Here is a 21,985-nt window from a genome sequence, read left to right on the forward strand (position 1 = left end):
TTTAACCTTTGAATTGTTTTAGCAATGAATTCATCTGTTTGAGATTTTATTTATAATAAAGCTTCCATTAAGAAATTTAGCCAACAGCAAGTATTTAAACTGTATAGAGTTTAGGAAAAAGAGACAAGGATTGTATTATCCACAAGGCATGTGGCACTATATTGAACCATTAAAAACTCATGTCACTGTCTCAAATAGATGAATCTTAAAATAGTCTGGGTACTCTTGAACTTTATGTTCACCTTAAAATATGATGTGGCATTATCTTAGGGCATCTTTCTATCACTTTTGCAATGTACTACAAAAGTCAACAACTCTTTCCACAGAAATTCAAAGAAAATGGAATACTGCTTAAGGATGTTCTGTGGGAAAAGGTTTAAATTAATACATTTATTTTCCTATGTGCAGTTCAGATAATTTGGTCTTGTATACAATTGGACTTCAAGTACATTTCACTTACAAAATAGTTTAACATCTTAACGATTACATAGAATAAAAATATAAACATTAAGAGTTAGATATGTATAAGTCACCTAACTCGAACTGTTCTTTGATAAAGGAGTCTCTTGTACAACCTTTTCTTGAATTAGCACCTCCTATGACAAGAAACTTCTCATGGAATTTGGAATATTTGAAAACCACATTCCACTCAGTTTTAATATCTTTAATTATTAGAAAATTCTTTCTTTAAAATAACTTTCTCAAAATGTTGCACTTTTTCACAAACTCAGAAATTAAGAGATGGTTCAAGTACAGACACTTGTTCAGCAGGTTTAGTAATAAAATTAAAAATAAATCTACAAGTAAATTTAGTTGATAAATTTTCATTATTACCTGAGTAAACCTCAAGAGACTTTCTTTCTTCCTCCTTCAATTCTGAACTTTTTCTGTCTCTGCTCACACACTTTTTCTACCCTAGTTTTTTTCGCTAAATCCTGTAAGGTATAGAATCACTTGCAAAAATGAGGAGCCCACGAGTTTTTCTGGTATGTGACTGCATGTTACTAAGCGATGCTGAATCTGTATATTTTATTTCCTCATTGAGTATTTTGGCATGTGACAAGAGGAAGGAAAAGGCACATAAATGATAAAGAAGAAAGATACATCCCAACAGGCTAGAGCCTTCTTTTCACATGACTCACTCTACTCAGGTTACCAGAACTCCTTCCTAGATAATCTTGATTATGTATGCCAGTTACAGAGCCTATTTAATTCCAATGTCAAGAATCTTCTGTCTATGCTTAAATTTAATATATTCCATCTAAATGTAATTTTATGAACAGACTAACTTTGCATATTATTTTTATGTCCTTAAACTAATAAAGTGACTTTAGAATTTCTTAGAAAGTTAGAATTTTAGAAATTATAATAAATAAAATTTAGAATTTTAGAAAGTTAGAATTTTCTTAGAAAGTTAGAATTTCTTAGAAAGTTACTAAAAACATTGTGAAAATGTCCATCCCTTTTCCCTGCACCTGGTCTTACATCTCTATGCCCTCCTATCAAATCCAATTGAGAAATTATTCATCCTAGTAAAATAGCAGTTTTCAGGGTTTGGGATTTGTTTGATTGTTTTTGCCAACACACCTTTGTCATCTAGCTGGAACTACAAAGACTGTTAAATAAGTGTGAAAATCTCCCACTTCGAAGTCCAACTCATTAGAGAATTCCAGCAAATTGGATTGTAAGAGCCATGGAAATTTACCCAATACATCAAAAATAAATTTAATAGAGTTTATTTTTGTTTATTTTTTCATAGACTTGCACTTTATGTAGCTTTTCTTACCATCCTGATTTTTTTTCCACTTAATCAAACAAGCATATATTGAGTTTCTTGAAATAAAGTGTGTGTATGTGTAAGCACACTTATCTTTTCTGTTTCCCTCATTTCCAAATATCTAATAATTACAGCTAATTTTACATAGCATCTCCTCTGTGCCAAACACTGGCCTAAGTGTTTCACAGATATTATTTCATTTGATTTGATCATTATGATAGCTCTGCAAGGTAGGTCCTGTTACCATCCTCATTTTACAGATGAGGAAACTGAGACAAACAAAGGTTAAATGACTTGCCCAGGGTCATACAGTTAGTAAATGTCTGAGACCAGATTTGAGTTCAGGTCTACTTGACTCCTGGCCCCTATCCACTGGGCCACCTATTCACCCTCCCCATATGGGTGGATAAACATTACCTCCCCATGCCTACCCAATGAGCCATCTCTCATGACAAAATTAAAAAGAGGAAGCAAGTTACCAAACCTAACCAACACATCACCTGAGTCTTACAGTATGTACAGTGTTTTAAACCTGTAATTGTCCACATTTACGAAAAAGAGGTAGACAAATCATTTTCTAATTTTTTTCTCTCTGGTCCAACCTTGGTCATTAAAATGATATAATTCTCGATTTTGTTCTTTCCATTTACATTGTTGTACACTCATAGTTTATATTGGTTTTTTTGGTTCTACTTCATTTTGCATTAGTTCATAGAAGTTTATCCATGTTTCTCAGGATTCTTTGTAGTCATTGTTTCTTAATGTAGAATTATTCTTCTACATCAGACACCACAGTTTTTTTTTTTAGCTGTTTCCCAGTTGGTGGATGCATTCTTTGTTACCAGTTCTTTGCTACCACAAAAAAGGCCGCTATGAATATTTTCAGGTAGTCTGTTCTTCTATAACATGTGTTTCAAAAACAAATTTGTTCCAGCGTGATTAATATATGTTAGGGAACATTTTTATCATAATGAGAATTTCAGGTTTTCTTCTGCATGATTTCTTCCACAAAAGAAACAAAAATGCAGAAAACTGCAACAGTTTACAAGCTACAACCCTTCTCATGTCTACTACCACAAGCAAATTTTAGGTCTTTTTCAAGATGTAGTGCCACATTTATTTTAAAATCTTCTGGTGCAATAAGAGCTGTGAGTGGAGAAGGGCCAATCCATACCACCTTCACTCTCACCTCCTTCTGCCATGGGAGTTATGGTCTGCCCAACTTGTGCATGTTGCCTGAGCCTCAGGCCAAGAATCAGCACCAGGTTGGGGACCCAGCTGCTATTTATTTTAGTATTTATATATTTCTTAACCATTTAACATGTATAGTCATATATGTATACAACACGTATAAAAACTCTGCTGCCATTTTTATTAGGTTCCTTTATTTTTTTATGTTGTATTGACAGAGTTTTTGAGCGTTGAGCCTCTGACCTCATTTACATCATAAGCTCTGGGTTTTTATTTAGTGATTTTGCATAATGTGGTACTTTGGGGGAACACATGTCATGTTATAGCAGAGACTACTATACATGAAAATTTTTTTTATTTTTCAAATGCTTTATTAACTTTTGATTTACATAATTAATTTCTGCCAGATTTTGAGTTACAAATTTTCTCCCCGTTTTTCCCCTGCCCACCACCCCAGCATAGCAGTCCCACAGGATATCCCCTCCTCCTATCTGCTCTCTCCCATATCTTCTCCCATACTCCCTTAGTTCCAGATTATTTCCCTTCCTCCTTTGTCACCCACCCTTACTGGGAAGATAAGCAGTTCAGTATAGATTGTACAAGTATAGCTAATGCAAAACATTAACATAGTAGATATATTGTAAAAGACTGACTATATTTCCCTCCCTCCTATCCCACCACCTACTTGTTCTATTCTCTACATTGATCCCTTTTCAAAAGTGAGTGCTTCCAACTTCCCTGCCCCCTAGCCTGCCCTTCCTTCTATCATCCCCCATCTCATCCCCTTCCCCCCTATTCTCCTGTAGGGTGATACCCTATTTAGTGTGTATTTCATTCCCTCCCCGAGCCAGATTCAATGAGAATAAGGTTGACCCATTCCCTTTTGCCTTCCTATTCTTCCCCTCCATTGTAACCCTTTAACCTTGCCTCTTCTTTATGATATAGTTTACCCCATTCTGTTTCTCTCCATCTCCTCTCATTATATTCCTCTCTCACTTCTTAATTTCCCCTTTCCTCTCTCACCTCTTAATTTCCCCTTTTAAGTATCATCCCTTCCTATTAAATTGGTCCTGTGCCTTCTATCTATGTATACCTGTCAGCATATATACACACATACACACATGTATTCATAACGCCTGTATACCCTCCAAAATAGACATATACATACATACATACATACACACATTTCTATTCCCTTCAACTGTTTACATACTGAGAAAAGTTTCATCAATTACAATTATCGTTTTTCCATGTAAGAATGTTAATAGTTCGACTTTGATTAGTGGCTTATGATTTCTTTTCCCTGTTTACCTTCTCAAGCTTCTCTTGCTTCTTGTATCTGGATGTCAGATTTTCTATTCAACTCTGGTTTTTTCATTAAGAATGCTTGAAAATCCTCTATTCCACTGAATGACCATACTTTCCCCTGAAAGATGATATTTAGTTTTGCTGGGTAGGTGATTCTTGGTTTTAAACCCAGCTCCTCTGCCCTCTGGAATATCCTATTCCAGGCCCTTTGATCCCTCAGTGTAGAAGCTGCCAGATCCTGTGTTATCCTGATTGTGTTTCCACAATATTCAAATTGTTTCTTCCTGGCTGCTTGTAATATTCTCTCCTTGATCTGGGAATTCTGGAACCTGGCTATAATATTCCTAGGAGTTTTCTTTTTGGGATCTTTCAACCTCTATTTTGCCTTCTGGTTCTAAAACATCGGGCAATTTTCCTTGAGAATTTCTTGGAGGATGATTTTTAGATTCTTTCCCTGATCAGGGCTTGGAGGTAGTCCAATAATTTTCAAATTATCTCTCCTGGATCTATTTTCCAGGTCAGTGGTTTTTCCCATGAGATATTTCACATTGCCTTCTATTCTTTCATTTGTTTGGATCTGTTTAAGATCATCTTGATTTCTCTTAAAGTCTCTAGCTTTCCTTTGCTCCAATCTAAATCCGAGGGAATGATTCCCCTCATTGAGCTTTTGAGATTCTTTTTCCATCTGGCAAATTCAGATTTTTAAGGCATTCCTCTCCTCATTGCCTTTTTGAGCCTCTTTTGCCAATTGAGGCAGTCTGTTTTTTAACATGTGATTTTCCTCAGTCAGGCTGTTGACTCTCAGTTCGCAATTTTCTTGCATCATTCTCATTTTTCTTCCCAGTTTTTCCTCCACTTCCCTTATCTGCTTCTTAAGGTCCTCTGTGGCCTGTAACCAGCTTGTATTTTCCTTTAAAGCCTTTGGTGCAGGAGTTCTGACTTCACTGTCTTTCTCCTGTTCCATGCTTTGCTCCTTTTTGTCCCCAAAATAGGAGTCTAATGTTGGAGTCTTCTGTCTGCTTTGTTTCCCTTGCCTGGTCATGTCGCCCCTCAGTCACTTGACCCCTGGGCTTTTTGCCACAGTAGGACTCAGTCACCAGACAGGGAAGCTTTCATCCCAGATGCTGGGGTTTTCTCAGCTGCTGTAGTTGGATGCCCTCTCTGAGGTCTCCACACGCTGTGGCAAGCTGGTCATGTACCCTAGGACCTCCACCTTAGACTGCAATCCAGATCCAAGCAGGTTAAAACAATAGCCTTTACCCCTCAGACTGGTCGCTTGGTCCCCCTACACTCTGCAGGCCAGGAGCTGAAGCTGCATTGTGGCAGAAGCTGATGCACTCCCAACTGCTGGTCCCAAAGTCCACACTGCACTGACCTCTCACTTTGTCCTTTGCATCTATGTGCTGATGAATCTGGAAATGGCTACAGCTGCTGCTGATCTGGAGTCCCTCAGGCTGGTGGATGGTCAGAAATGCCCTGGGCTCAGCTCTCAGACTGCTGAGGTGGCCGATTCCTGCCGGGCTATCCTTAGCGGGAGGTTAGCTTCTCTGTCATTTTGTGGGTTCTGTAGCTCCAAAGTTTAGAGTCCCAGTCCCCTTTTACATGGATTAGGGAAGTTGGAAGCCAGAGCTGCAGGAAAGTCCTGCTTCTTCTCTGCCCTCAAATAATTACCTGTACATGAAAATTTTATGTCTTTGACTTTTTTAGGGTATATGCCCAGGTTCTCTGAGTCAAAGAACATGACCATTTTATTTACTTTTTTTTTTTTTAGCATAATTCCCAATTACTTTCTAACCTGGTAGGACCAATTCACAGCAGGAAGGTTACATTTTTATTGGAAGAATTAACTACATGTAAAAAGTACATATAATTAAAATGAAGTCGCGTAAAAAAATAGGAAAGAACAATATCATCTTAAGACCTCAAATTATTCTTTAAAACAGTAGCTATCAAATTTTTTTTGGTACTAGTTTAAAAGTAGGAGAGCAGCTTAGTGGAACTGACCAAATAAGGGTGACTCATAATTGAGCTTAATAATTCCCTTATGAAAGATATTTCATTTAGATATTATTTTGCCAAATTTTTGTGTTGATTTTGTTAACAGAAAAGCATTTCATTTTTGTGTAATTGAGATTTCCTGTTTCATCTTTTGTGATTTTTCTGTCCTTTATTTGGTTAAGAATCCTCCCATGCTTAAAGCAGTGTAAATTACCATGTCTGATTCTTTGCTCATTATTTTATAGCATGACTAAATATGCAGTCTATGAATCCATTTTTGGTGTATTGTGGTATATGGTGTAAAAATTTGGTATAATCTAATTTCTACCCGGTTGCCTTTCAGTTATCCCAGAAGTCTTGCTAAATTGAGAATGCTTCCACAAAGTAATTCATGTCTTTGGGTTCATTGACCCATCTGTCCTCAGGACAACAATGATTCATAGTACTCTCATGGTATAAAAGTATGGTAACAGAAAGTATTTCCTGAAGATTCAGAAGCTCTTTGATCTAAAATACTAGCTTATAATCATTGCCCTTGACTTACTGTACTACTGCAACAATATTGCTGCTTTCTAATTTTATTCAGAAGAATACTCCAAATCCAGAAATGTTAGGGTTGAATATATTAGGGAATAAGTGTTGAATGCCCCGCGACATAGAGGAACGTATTTCTGCTTTTTTTTCTTTTTAAATTAAAAAATAAAATCTTTCCCTACTGTATCGAACAAAATGGGAATAAAACTTTTGAGGCTTTTGTTTCATATTTGTACGTGTCTAAATTTTCCTCTCATACACATTCTTTATAACCTTTCCTCTCTCACTAAAAATGGTTTTGCTTTTGTGTGCTGTGTGCCATTTTAATGATTTTTTTTCTATTATCTGAATTCCTTTTTTCTTCACCTTATTTGAATGCATTAAAAATCTGTTTAAATGAGAATTTGATGTACTCAGAATGCCAGAAAAGAAAAGGCAGTTTAACAAAAGGCTTTTTAATAATGAAGCATACCAGAAATGGAAGCTGCAGGGACCATCTATGTGGACAAATGAAATACTTTTTGTCTACAATATGCAGCCTTCCTATAAAAAAGTGGAGGTCTCTGTCTGGTTTAGGAGAGCTGGCTAAGCTTGATCGTTCCCCTCCATACAACCTCAACAGCATCTTTCAAGAACTGCTTTATTTCCTTCTTGGGTTCTCTGGGCTTTATCCAGCCAGGTGTACTAGACTATGAAGAAAGAAAACAAGTCAATTGGAGAGGTTATGCTTGTGCCTGTATTAAAAAAAAAAAATCAGATGGCCGTATGATTGTGTGTTTTAAAATGATCTTGCAACAGTGCTGGTACCAAATAATTAAGTATTCACCTTTTCTTTCTGCTAATAATGACCAAACTACATATGTAGAAAGTGACATATACAACCATAATATGCTTTTGCTTAACTTTTCAGGTAATACATTTGTTTGGGGAATGTTACTTGAATGTTAGGTGGAGAATCTGTTCTGTACAAATTAAATGTATTAATAATTTTTCTTTTAAGTAAAATAAACCCATATCCAGAAGAATTGTGTGTGGAAATTGTGATGTCTTCTCCCTTTGGGTACCCATTGATTTAACAACTTTCTATAGTAAACCTTTATTTAAAGAAAAGTTAATTCTGGCTTACAAATATTTTAACTCAATTATGATTCTTGACAGTTTTCCTGGTTAAGAATTTTTTTTTTCTGGTAGTTTAAGGGTTATCTTAGTTGCCACTAAAATACTGGGCATTGTGGGATTTTTTTATTTTGTTTTGTTTTGGTTTGGTGTTTTGTTTTTATTTTTTTGTAAATTAGAAAACTTAATGTCTCCAGGTAATTGTTCAAGGAATGGAATTAAAGTTGTGATGAGACCTCCTTGGCACCAGGGAGCATTATTATAGATAGGAAGTAGGCCAGGTTCATTTATAGCTTGTGCTATGAATTCTCTTGCAGCTCTTACCACATTGTGCACTCTTTGCAATAATGACCTCATTCTGTTCCCCCTCTTTTTCAGAATAAATCTAGCTAAAGAGTAGGTTATAACCACAGAACTTTCTTACATATCATATATGTTTGTCTTGGATGTGGAAGGTATAGGCATCACAATCTTGGATTCAGAAAAACCATCTTAAAATCATCTAATTTTAAAAATTATCCATGGATAGATTATTCTCTTTAGGGAATTTCATTTAAAAAATAACACATCTATCAAATGATACTGTACATGATTTCTAACCTTTTTGAATGAATCTTAATTGTATTATTAATGGCTTGAGTTTTCTCTTCAGATGCTGATAAGATTTACATAAACTATACATGGAGATTTTACTTATTAGGTTAATCATGAATTAACTAACCCACTTGTCTAAGAGAAGCAGCAGCTTAACTTAGGAATATAGAAGATAAAATAGATTAATATTCTTTACAATTTATTTTTATTTTCTTTAACCAAAGATAGCATACCATGCAAAATTTTATTTTGTATATATTTGCAAGGCTGAAGTAGACCTTGTTTTAAATTTCAGTAAAGGTTTGGATGTATTCTATAGTTTATTTCTCATGCCCGGTAAGAATTACCATTTTTTATAAGATTGCCTTTTGGTATGAAGAAACCTCTAGTCTCTCTAGTGTGGTAATGGTGACACAAAATATCTTTCCAATCTCCATTTTCTAGCATTCGCCAGCATTTAGCACAGTATCTGGGCACATAGTGTGTAATAAATGCTTATTAATTGATTCTAAGAATGGTTCTCCTAATTGTTACTGAATTAGGAAGCTTCCTGTCATTTTATTCAGAGAAGATACTTTGAGAGAGGCAGTGTAGATTAGGTGTGAAAAAGCACTGGGCTTTGAAGTCAGAAGACCTGGGTTTGAATATAGGCTTTGCTACTTACTAGTTGTGTGCTCAAACATTTTTTAAGCGCCCAATTTAAATAGAACTAGTCTGTGACATGCTAGGATCTGGTTTGAGAAAACCTCACACATTTACTGCTTCATACGTCTTACTTTGTGTTAGTCCTAGGTTTAAACCTAATTTTAAAGAAAATGCTAATGTTTGCAGAAGTCTACTAAAGATCCAGTACTCTTAAAAGGTTTTATGTGTTGGTGTATATATCCTGGGAACTGAACAAGAATACCTGCCTGTATTTGCCTCAAGATTGTTTCTTTGAAATGTATTCTTAACTAAATAATGTTTAAAAAATCTGGTTTGGGGATGTCATTAGACTAAGAAAGAAAACGGTTTTTCTCACAGACCATAAACTATTTTATTCAAACACATTTTGGTAGTTAATGAGAGGCCCCAGTATCGGGGAATCAGGTGCAGCATGTAAAAAAGTAGTGGTTAAGCTAAACTTTGAAGCAAACTGGGATTTTAGGAGGTGACAGTGAAATGGAAGAATGAATTCTGGGAATGGGGCACAGCCTATGCAAAAACAAGGAGATGGGAGATGGAGTGACCTGTGTGAGGGATAGAAAAAGACCAGTTGGGCTAGAAGGTTAATGGAGGGGGAATTATGTACAATAAGACAGTAATGGTAGGATTGGATTCGGGTTATGACAGACTTTTTATGCCTCAGTCCTGCACCTGATGCTACCATAGGAGGCTACATTTTTAGTTAGCATATTATACAATGTCTTACATGGAGCTAGTGGCAAACATAATGCTTCCATTTGAACATCAAGAGCCCCTGTAAAAAGAAAATATTTTGTAAAAAGGATCACAGTAACTTTCTGAACATTCCAGTAAAGGTGTAAAATTAGGGAACAGAGGTTAACCTTGGACAAGTCATTCATTTCCTTCCTAGGGGGCCTCAGTTTTCTCGTCTGTCAAATAAGAGTTGGAGTAGATAATCTCTAAGGTTCTTTACATCTCTGAATCCTAACATCCTAAGTGACTTTTTTAAAGTCCAGAAGTAAGGTCTGATAATGGAACTCTGGATTTAGATGTAACCTATAGAGATAATGACTCTAAGAGGTAGGCACTATTATCATTCCCATTCTGCAAATGAGGAAACTGAGGCAGGCAAATCAAGTGACTTGCCCAAGATGACACATTGAGTATCTGAGGTCACATTTTAATTCAGGTCTTCCTGACTCCAAGCACAATGCTGTAGCCACCATGTCCCCCAGCAGCCTAGCATCCTTATTACCCTGACTGCTTGTCATCTTAACACAATTGTATCCTGCTACTTTTTTAGAGAGAGCTAATAGGGAATAATAGTGCCTCCAGTGGAACATCAGAGCCAGTTATCAAAAGAGTTTGTATTTTGCCTGTTTGGTCATCCCTCTTAAATATTTACAGAAGCTCTTCTGAGGCAGTTCTGAAAAGCCACATGTGGAAATGAAGTGATACATTTGAAGAAAAAAACTCATTTGATTGGAAACTTTTTCTCTTAGTACGTTTTCATTCCCGCTTGGAATTTGTAGATGCATTTGTGTATACTTCTACAAACTGTCTGGGTACTGATGTAGATTGGTCTGTATATCGGGGGAAAAAACTTCCAGTTAAACAGTAGAGATCTTCTGAATCTAATCTAAATAAAAATGAAATGTGTTGCATTGTGAAATCCAAGAAAACAAAAACATGATAAAGAAGATGCCATCCAAACAGTGGGTTTAATAATAGAATGCTTCTGTACGACAAGAGAACTTATGGCTCCAGAGTATGAGGCAACAAGTTGCTGGAGAGCATGCTTTAATTCAACTGTTGCTTAAATCCAAAGATTCCATTGAGAAAACATAGAATGGCATAGGTTAGTTTGAAAAATTCTAAAGGGAGAGGGACAAGAAGACTGGAAGTGGTTTTGAGTGGTGTCATGTAATTTAGCATTGATCTAAAAAAGTCAGCTGAAATGCTCTGCATGTTGTCCCAGCCTCTCTTGAAGGAAGGAACTGAGAAGCTGAAAGGGCCAAAGAATTGGAAAGCTGTGTACTTCTGAAGGAGTCAGAAGCAAAAATCAAATTTGATTTAACCACCTGGAATCTATCCATGAATTTTTAGTGAAAAATAAAACTTCTTTAATTTTAGAAAGTGTTTGGACAGAAAATCTTAATGGTAGAGAAAAAATCTCTCTCTCTCACACACACACACACGCACACACACACACTGTAGAAGCAGAGAATTGTCATTAGGCACTGAGAGTAGAAGACATCAATTCATAAATATAAGAGAATCCTTAAGTCTGAAAAAGTGAAGATATGCAGAACTGAGTCATTTTACCTCCCTGAGCCTTATTTTCTTCTGTTTAAAAAATTCTATGAGTAATAGGATCAGGTATGTTCCTTAGCCGTGAACACAGAGTAAGCTATGCCCTCTAGGGACCTGGTTTAATACTTGTAGAAACTATATGGCATATACTAATTTACCATTTTCATTGTAGTAGATATTAGTTCAAAGGCCTAAAATAGATGTACAATTTAAACTCAGTGGACACATTCAGGAGAAAATTCACTGCCATTAAGAGAGCTATTCCTTCTGGAGGACAAATGTGAACAGATCTGCTATGATAAATATATTCTGCTATATATATATACTATATACTAAATATAGTTCTGCTATAATAAATCTCACCTATAGAGTTTCCTAGCTTGAAAGGTGAAAGCAAGGGGAGGCTAGGTGGCGCAGTGAGTAAGAGTGCCGGCCCCGGAGTCGGGAGGACCTGGGATTGGTTCTGGCCTCAGATACTTAACACCCACACAAAAAAACTGGCCATGTAAAAACACATCAGTGCTTTTCTCAACAAAGTTTTCAAGGCTCCTTCCTATTGTTTATGCAACAGAGATCATAAAAGGAAAATGTGACACTTTTGTTTCAGGAGAAAGTGTAACCACATCTGCTAGGAATCTTTGATAAAATTCAACTTGAAAAATCTGAGCCTCTACGTGGAGCTTATGTTATTCTATACAGTGATCCACATACATGGAAAATTCTTCCTTTGGCTGTTCACAGAATCAGCAAGTTATAGAATCTTCAGTTTTGGAAGGATCATAGTCCAACCTTCCTTTTTTATAAATTAGTATAGACCCCCCAAAGTGTGACTTGTTATAAAAGTAATAAATTACAGAGCCAGGATTTGAACTCAGATCCTTTGATTCCAAATCTTTCCCCACTTTTACCATTACATAGTGTTGTCTCTCCCTAAAATCCATCTAGATCAATGCAGCCCAACCCGAGTATGACCAATACTCCCCTCTAAAACATCAAGAAAATCTCACTAAAATGAGAACTCCCTTTAGTTTTAGGGAGCTGGAAGATCATCTTTCTAAGCTGCTGGAACCTTTTCTTCTGAACTGCTATCTACTAATGCTTCCTCCATCTAATAGTTGTGAAGTTGATTTATTAATCCTTTTAAGGAAAACTTATCCTCATCAAATTTACTTCATTAGTTCCAGCCCATCATTTCATCCTGCCAGAGTCTTTCTGAATCCTTAGTCATCTATCATGTTATTCCTCTTAGCATTGTGCAGTCTCCATTCTGATAAGGGTGCCACCAAGTCACCAATAAAAAAATGTTAAAAAGCACATAGCCAAGAACAGTCCATGGGGCACTCCACTAGAGACTTTTTGTCAGCTTGACATTGACTTAATGACTATCCTTGTGGTTCTGTCATTCAGCAGGTTCTCAGTCCCTCTAATTATATTCTTACCTAATGCAGATATCCTTATTTTATCTACTGGGATATTATGAGAGATAGTATCATACTTTGCTAAAATTTAGTTAAGCCATATATACAATTTTCCCCTAATTTGCTGGTTGGTAAATATGTCAAAAAAGGACATTTAGTCTGGCATATTATATTCTTCATAAAATCATGCTGGTTCTTAGTAATCACTTTCTTTTCTAAATGTTCACAAGCCATCTTTCTAACAATACATTCTAGAATTTTTCCAGAGATCAACGTCAGTCTCATTGGCCAATTGTTTTTTTTTATTTCAACTTAAATCAATTTTTTAAAATTGTAATTTATATATGTCTTCAATACTGTTAAACCTCTCCCAACATCCATAATCTTTCAGAAATCATTCACACTATCTCAACAGTCTACCAGTGTCCAAGTTTGTTTACCTGAACTTAGTCAGGGCAATAGGATGGTCCAGCTTCTCTTCCATTACCTCAGTAAACATTAATTAAGCACCTACTATGTACCAGGCATCTTGCTATGCACTGAAGATACAGAAAGAGATTAAAAAAAACAAACAAACCCAGGCCCTGCATTTAAGGAGTCCACAGTCTAATGAGACAAACAAATAAATAAGTACAAATTATACATAGGATAACTAGGAAACAAGAGAGTGAAAGCATTAGAATTCAGAGGTGCTGGGAAAAGAAGTGATACAAAATCATTTCCAGGGGAGAGAATGCCAGCACTGGGAGAATAAAGAAAGACTTGATCAGGAGGTGGCTCTCAACTGTTCTTCAAAGGGATTCTCTTGGGGCAGAAGTACATTGCAAAAGATGGGATACAAATACAGGAAAGGGAAGGTCATGTGTGGGAGCTGCTACCAGACCTAACTAGAGTGGAGAGTAGGAAAGGGGAGTAATATGAAATAAAATTGGAAGGTTAGGTAGGAGTTACATTATGGAGGGCTTTAAATGCCAAGCTTGGGAGTTCTGTATATTATCCTAGAGGTAATAGGGAGTTACTCAGGATTTTTGAGTAGCATGGTAACTAGGTACCTAGGTACTTGAGTAGGTGGTAAGGTAGATATGGTGATGCTTAGTTATTATATAGATAGTGATAATAAATGCAGGAACATTTATTAAATCCTTATTGTGTGTCAGGTATTGTGCTAAGCACTAGAGATAATACAAACGAGGATATTTTAAGGTACATTGACATGTATGTCAATGTCCTCCAACGTAAGGGCAGAGTTTGAGACTGAGAAAAGAGATGGAATATTGTAGAATCATAGAGAGCAAATCCTCACTGAGTGCTGAAAGTATCATAGCATAATGTGATATATAACCCAGAACTGTCAAGAACCGGTTAAATCAGGTATAGGATACTGTTAAAGAAATCAAGGAAATAATGTATTAAATTTAACAAGATTTTATCAAAAATATTTAATGTAAAAACAAGAGCTCACTGCAGTTCTTTGGAAAAATAAAGTGCAGCACCTCATTCCGCAGCAGTGAGGTAAATGAAAACAGCCCTTCACAACCTGTCCTCTTCCATTTTTCCTTCCCAGTCTTCTTACACTTTACTCCCTTCCACATGCACTGTTATCAAATGATACTTCATCTCCTGGCTTGGAGCCTTTTATTCCTCCTTCCCCTTCACCTCCAGCCCCCTGGCTTCCTTTAGTACAAATCCTACAGACACCTTTCCTGGTCTCCCCTTACTACTGGTGTCTTTCCTCTAAGATTACCTCCTGTTTACATTGTGTCTGTCTTGGCAGTGTAATTGTCTTCCCCTTTAAAAAGAGATCCTAAGGATAGGAGCTGCATTTTTGTTTCCCTTTGTATCCTGAGCACTTCAGTGCCTGGCACACAGTAAGCGCTTAATAAATGACTTGTTAACTGACTTCTGTAGAGTTCCTCTGAGCCATGAAATATTATAAACACTTAACACACATTCACTGATTTAAAGGGACTTATGTGAAATTCTCCCAGGAAGAAATGTTTATTACCCTTCTGAAGTGAAGCGTGTAGCTTTGAGAGAATTGTTCTAGTCATCGTATAGAATTCTCGTGTGTCACAGTTTGGATTCATTTATTTTTCTGTCTGTAGTGGCAAAAGTGCTCTTCCCTACGGCCTTGGACCGGTGTACTTGGATACAAGTAGAGATGGTTTTGGAAGAATCCCCTAGGATCAGCATGGCATAGCAACAATCTGTATTATGACTCATTGTGAAGAAACAGTGAGTCTGATGGTAGTAGCACACTTTGGGAAGTTATTTTCCCTGCTTAATAACAGAGGCTATTTATTAAATTCCTTTTTTTTTTTTTTTAAAGCAATTGGGATTAAGTAACTTGCTCAAGGTTACACGGCCAATTATTTCTGGGTGTGGTGCTAAGTGGATTTGATCCCCAGGTCATCCCAACACTGGGGCTGGTGCTCTTACTCGCTGAGCCACCTGGCCGCCCCAAATTACTTTTTTTCTAACATGCTAAATATTTTTGATGGTAGCCCAAATGGCTAGCTGTCCTTATGAAAGGGAAGCATTTTTTTCTAATCCTATTATCAAGATGAGATCCTTTGTTGTTGTTGTTTTTTTTTCTTATAAGTACTGTCTGTTGAAAAGCTAACATTTAGGGGAGAGAAAATGGTAAAGAAGCAACATTTTAACACTACTGAACAGTAGTTTATATCTTTCTTCCAACAAAAATGAGAAATAAGTAACCATTTTGTCAACATAGCTTTTATTTCAGGGGAATGACAGAAATATTTATTCTTTCCATTTGGTAAATGTGTAACTTTTTTTTTTAAAGCTATATATATAGCATGTTAACAAGTCATGGAATATTTTAATCATTCTTTTGATAAGCAGTGAAATCCATCCTAGAACTTAAATGACTTGCAGCATACATTTTTTGGTTTTTGTTTTTTGTAGACTTTACCATCAGCATTAACATTAGATTGGTTTTAGTTACAATTGTGCATATATATCACTACAAATAAGTAGTACATACAGTAAGAATAGTTTTTATTTCATAGCATCCTTTGGATTTTAATGTCTGAGAATGAATGTTGTCTAATGGATTATCCAAAATTATGTTCATATTCTCTAGGGGTCACACAAGTTTAATTATAGTATAAGCAAATATAATGTTATTGACTTTTCAAATAAATTATCCTCTTTGTGTATGTGCATACATGCTACTTGTGTTCTCTCTCTCTCATTTAGTAATAAATTTAATGATAATTTTCAAATTATCTTTTCCTGTTTTCTCTTTATAGTGAAGATAAAGGCAACTAACCCCTTTAGTTTAGCGCCCCTAAAAGCATTGCTAGAAAGGACAGGCTCCCCAGAAAGAAAAGTGACAAACAAGAATTACCTGCTGGCATTTTTGTATTATTTAGCAATAAAAGTAACCTGTTGAGAGAGAGTTTATTGAAAATGGTACCCTGTCAGACTATACCAGCATCTAAGATTTCCGGGCATGCAAAATGCAAACAAAATCATTTAAACCCAATGATGATAACCTTGAACTCATCATTTCTAGTCCTTTGTAACAGAAGGTTTTTTTTTTTAATCTAATCTTATTTCTGCATTAGATGTAAGGAGATCTATTCAGATACATATCTCCTTTTAGCTAGGCTAGATAGATAGATACATAGATTTCTGAAAAGTAGCTTAATCCTGTTTATTTAAGTGGTTGAGAGACGACTCTTAGGAAAAAAATGTGTTATTATGTCATTCTTTGTCAACTTACAATTCATTAAACATTTATTAAGCATCTACTGTGTGCTGGGCTCTGTGCTAAGTGCTGGGGATGCAAAAAAGAAAGGTAGTCCCTGCTCTCAAGGAGCTTACAACCTAATGGAAGAAGATAGCACATAAAAGGAGACTGGAAAGCAGGATAGGCAGGAACATCTTGTTTCTTAGAGTTGAAACCAGACAAAGCTACAGATGCAAAGTGGAGGTGCAAAGTTGAAGGATGTCCTACCATCTTTGTGTTAACTCCTAAGGTATTAGGAATCCAGCCATTATTTTGTTTTTGTAAAGTATCTACCTGTCTCTCTTAGAAGCATTTATAATTTTAGGCAGTCTTCTAATAAGTAACACCTAATGTAGTCCTAACTTTGTCAAAAGAGAGTAGATTGTTAATGGTAGATCTTTTCCTGCTTCAATTTATTGCAGATATCCTGAAAGTTTTAGTACCTTCTAATAAGGTGGTCTAGTCAGACACTAAAAGTTCCTTTTTCTTTTCTAGGAATCCAATGTGTTGATTGCTGCTAACAGTCAGGGGACAATTAAGGTAAGATATTTTTTTTCCTTGCATCACCATTTTGAACATGGGTCCCTTTTTAGAATGTTAAAAAGGTCATGGAAATTTATACACTTTGAATAAGCCATTAGGGGAGACCAACCCAGACACTTGTATGCTTGTAATTTAAAATGATGGCTGTTGCCCCTATCACCAGCTTGGTGGGTGATGATGGGGGAGCAGGATGGAACCAATTAATTTTTAGCCTTGGAGAAGACACTGGCACTGCCCAACAGCTACAGTATCAGAATTCCTTTAGAATGCCTTTGTAGTATTGGACAGGGACCAAAGTATATTAGGAAACAGACATTTCATAGAGATTAATAATGCTGTGCTGTTGTTTTACTCTTTTTTTTTTCCTTTGTGAATTTTCCCTCTTTTCCCATCTCTATGCCTCTCTGGCCGCAAGAGCCATTTAGTCATCAAAGAGCAGCTGTTATTGGGAATCAAAAACTTCAGTGTCTCTCAGCATCCCTTAATTCCCCTCCCTCCACACACCATTGTTTTAATTTCTGACACATAGAATTTTTTGCACACTTAATTTTGTGACTGTGAGCCTAAGAAAATTTTCTTTTGTTTATTTGTGACTTTGGTTAACTGTAGCACTTCCTCTAATGCAGTTGACCATGACTGATTGAATTAGAAATCCAGAGGTAAACAATGAGATTTCTGTTTTTTTTTTTTTTAATAACAAATGGATTTACCTAGCACTTTATCTTTCCTTATGTCTGAGTTACTCTTTCATGTAATCTCTGTTTATGTGGAAGCAGAGGTGGCTGTTTTTATTAATATGCCTAGTGATCCTGCTTTCACTTGGCATTAAGCACTCATATTTTGCATAGATGTCCTTCCCAGAGACGAACAAATTTATTGCTTGTTAATGAGAAAAGAATGTCGACCTAGCAACCCCTAAACCAACTTCAAATCCAACTCATCCATACAACAGGAAGCCAATGAGTAAATTTTCAGGAAGCAGGGAGAGTCAGAGTGCTAGCTACCTGAATTAATTTATCTTAAGTTATATCCTCTTGTACTCCACTAACTACTGCTCCACTGGCTTGAAAATCTAATTAGAGAATGGCGAGTAGCTTAAACAAAAGCCAGGCTCCTTAAGTGATCACTATTTGTTACCCTCTAACAGGTAGAGGAGGTTCTTTGCATCTCATATTTCAGTTCTCCCTTGTCTTCCTCTCAGTACAAGGCCATACACATCACTGAGGAAGCTGCATCTTGTTCTTCTCCTGCAAATTATGTCTTTGAGGCTGTTAGAATTGTTGACCTTGAAAGCTGCTACATATGCCGGCTCTCAGAACTACATAATGTGTGAACAAAGTCCCACTGACAATACCTAGAATCTGCTCAGCGTCAGCCTTTTATGTTAAGTAGTTTGCTTAGTATTACTTTATCAAAGTAATACAAAAGGTATTATGAAAGCTCTTGGGCAAATCAGACTCTAGAAAAGCTAAAGGAAAAGACTGAACATTTAAATCTTTGGCACCTGAAATTGGAATGTCCAATTAACTTTTTAAAATCACAGTTTTGCCAATTTTCTTGTGCTCTGTATTTCTGTTCCAAACCAGATCTACTGTTTTTGTCATCATACCTGCCTGTTGATCTTGATTGGTTTCACAGTATAGCATAGCATCATAGCTTCTTCATGCTAAGTCCTATCTTTTTTTTTTTTTTAAAGCAGTTGGGGTTAAGTAACTTGCCCAAGGTTACACGGCCAGTTTTTTTGTGTGGGTGTTAAGTATCTGAGGCCGGAACCAGTCCTGGGTCCTCCCGACTCTGGGGCCGGCTCTCTTACTCATTGCGCCACCTAGCCGCCCCAAATACAGCATTTACCATGTGTAACTCAATAATTTATTTATGTATTTATTTTTTGCTTTTTGGAGGGCAAATTGGGGTTAAGTGACTTGGCCAAGGTCACATGGCTAGTTTTTGTGTTAGGTATCTGATGCCGGATTTGAACTCAGGTCCTCCTGACTCCAGGGCTGGTGCTCTGTTCTATTCACTGAGTCACCTAGCCGCCTGCTAAGTCACATCTTTGCTGTTGAAATGAAGTGATTACTGCAAGATTATGGTAACAGTTACTGAATAGAAAGTGAATCTTTTGTCAAGATGCAGATTTAACTCAAATAATCTTGATATTTGATCATTTCACTAAGTAAACAATGAAAGAAATAATGTATGAAATCTCAGCTGATAATGCCTATGGTCCTTATTTTTATTGAACAAACACAAGTAGCAAATAAATACCAATCCTCTATGATGTGCAGTCCATTCTGTGAATCTGGGGGAATGTTGCACATTTCATGAGCAGCAGCATGGTAGGGTAGAAGGAGCTCTGACCTGGGGTGGGGGTCAGAACTGGCCTTAGTCCCAGGATCTCCACTTCCTAATGAGCCAGTGCCTCCTTCTGTGCCTGTTTCCTAGCAGAAGGACTGGGTGATGGATGAAGATTTCCCCTTTCATGTGGTCATACCAGAGAACAAAGCCATGTGAATTGCTTTGTAATCCTTAAAATACTATACAAATCCTAGTTGTTATTATTTTTACTATTATGTAAATATACCGATCTCTTTTACATATAAATACATGAAGCCTCCATAGCATCCATCCTCCCTGCTGAGCATCACCAGGTTCACTCCGTTTGCACACACTTGCTTCCCTGTTGTCTCACCCATTAGACTCTGAGATTCTCAGGGCAGGGGCTGCCTTTTGCCTCTTTTTGTATCCCCAGTGCCCTGCACATAGTCGGTGCTTAATCAGTGCTTATTGACTGCTTGGTACTTGTTCTACTTTACTTTCCAGGCTCCTTAGCTAACTATGGCAAGAAACTAATTTGAAAGAATGCATTTAAAAAAAGAAATTGACTTATTATTCACAAACATTCAGTCTGTACTCACCAGTTTTTTAGAACATTGTGAAATGAGCTTATAATTTCTGGTAATGACTTGCATCATTTTAAAATCTAGACGCCCAACATAACACTCTATCTTAAAAAGAAAAAGCAACTGATAAATCCCTTCAAAATCTGTTGTATTTTCAAAGTAGCTAATGATGGTGATGATAACAACAGCGAACATTTTATGTAATATTTTAAGGTTTGCAAAGCACTTTATATTCATTATTACACTCAATATTCACAACAACCCTATGGGGCAAGTTCTATAATTAAGTGACTTACCCTTGGTCACACAGCATCTCAGTGTCTGTGACAGGATCCAGACTCAAGGCTTCTTGACTCCACATTCAGCCCTTTAACTGTTGTGCCCTTTGTCTATTCTTAGAGAAATGGACAAAAAGGTTTAGTGGATCTTGTTTGGGTATTATTTACAGTTTTATGCCAGCTACACTTTTAAATTGCATTCGTATATTCTGGTCTTTCTTTTTTAAATTAGGTGCTCGAGCTGGTATGAAAGATCATCCCTCAAGAAAAGATTTACTGGGTCCTGCTGAAACATATCTGCAGTTCACCATGAGAGAAGAAAAGAAACCTTCAGATGGTGTCCCTCCCTGAAACCATCATGGGTTTTTTTGGGTTGTTTTCAACTTTTTCTCCTTTTTTTTCATCCCTTTCCCCCATCTACGGACTCTTTAGGACCTCTGAGACACTGGGAACACCCAGTGAACTCTCCACCATCAACATAACTCCACGGACTTTGCTGCTGCTGCTGGTGGTGTGGTTGTCTAATTTTTATGATAGGGAAACAAATTCTTTTAAATAAAAACAAATAACAAAAAAAAGAATAAAAGTTTATTGAGCCATAGCTAAGGTAGGGAACTTTCTATCATTAAATGTAAGGACAGATTTGCTTTTTAAGGGAGAAAAATCTCTAAGAACCACAGAACTGAGAGCTAGTGAGTCGTTAGCTCTAGTCATGGACAAGAGAGTTACATAGAATGAGCAATTACAGATGGAATTTGAAATTATTTAATAGAGAAATGTGACAAGAAAGAAGAATGAGGGTTTTTTTTTTCTTCATTCGAATGCTTACAAGAGAGGGTTAATAACATCATGGTATTAACTCCTGTCTAAATTCTCTGAACAGAATTAATGTCAGCAATCAGAGCCCAGCTTTGTCCCTGCTCCTGGTCAGGGTTTTCAGATCCTGACCTACCAAGAACACTCCATAGGCTATGCTCCCAGACAGCTCAGTGCTCTCAAGTCTACTTAATGTCACATGGATATCCATCTAACCCAGTTTATGTGAAACACAGCTATCAGATTGTCACAGTTTTCAGTTCCAGCCCAGGCTAGATTTGTGCCATGACTAAAGGAGAAAGGTTTGAAATCCTATTACCCAACTCTCTGAGCCATGAGTCTCTTGGGCAGTGTAGTTAATTTTTTAAATAGTTTTCAAGTTGTTATTTAAAAAAAAAAGAAGTAATCCCACAGCCAAGAAGCTGTGAAAAAGAAAAAGGAGACAAGGACTAAAGCTAAAAACCTTGAAGTCTATTTTCACCAAAAGACTTTGCTTCCAGAAAATTTCACCTTACACATTTTATATATGTAAGAATGGCCTGAGGTTTGATTTAGGTCGTAGCTTGACACATATAAAATGATAGGGTGATGTATTTATCACAGTGTTCCTCCCTAACCCCAAACCATTGAAACTATTAATCCATCGTATCAAGATAATTCCATCTTGAAGGTCTCTGAGTGTTCTGAGAACATTACAATTACATCTGATGCCTCTCTGGTGAAGAGTCCAACATCACTCTAAACTGACACCTGTCAGCTACCGAGGCTGGCCCTGA

At 36.6% G+C, this 21,985-nt stretch overlaps 1 protein-coding gene and 1 non-coding gene across 10 annotated transcripts in view; both read left to right on the plus strand.

The window, feature by feature from the left end:
- The window catches only part of COP1 (COP1 E3 ubiquitin ligase), a 248,876-nt gene extending 227,882 nt beyond the window's left edge, over positions 1-20,994 (plus strand). For all 9 annotated transcript variants that reach the window (XM_069065516.1, XM_069065509.1, XM_069065507.1 and 6 more), the window contains 2 exons: positions 17,168-17,212; positions 20,626-20,994. In XM_069065516.1, the coding sequence (XP_068921617.1) occupies positions 17,168-17,212; positions 20,626-20,643 (63 nt within the window). In that variant the 3' untranslated portion in view covers positions 20,644-20,994. The remainder of the gene's footprint in view (positions 1-17,167; positions 17,213-20,625) is intronic.
- LOC138144258 (small Cajal body-specific RNA 3) lies at positions 7,285-7,422 on the plus strand. The gene has a single exon (XR_011163899.1). It is a non-coding gene; the product is annotated as a small Cajal body-specific RNA 3 (non-coding RNA).
- Positions 20,995-21,985: the final 991 nt, after the last annotated feature.

This window comes from Petaurus breviceps, unplaced genomic scaffold, assembly GCF_028583685.1.
Source record: "Petaurus breviceps papuanus isolate PSGF00001 unplaced genomic scaffold, PetGlider_PUasm1.0 90692, whole genome shotgun sequence".
Lineage (NCBI taxonomy): Eukaryota > Metazoa > Chordata > Mammalia > Diprotodontia > Petauridae > Petaurus > Petaurus breviceps.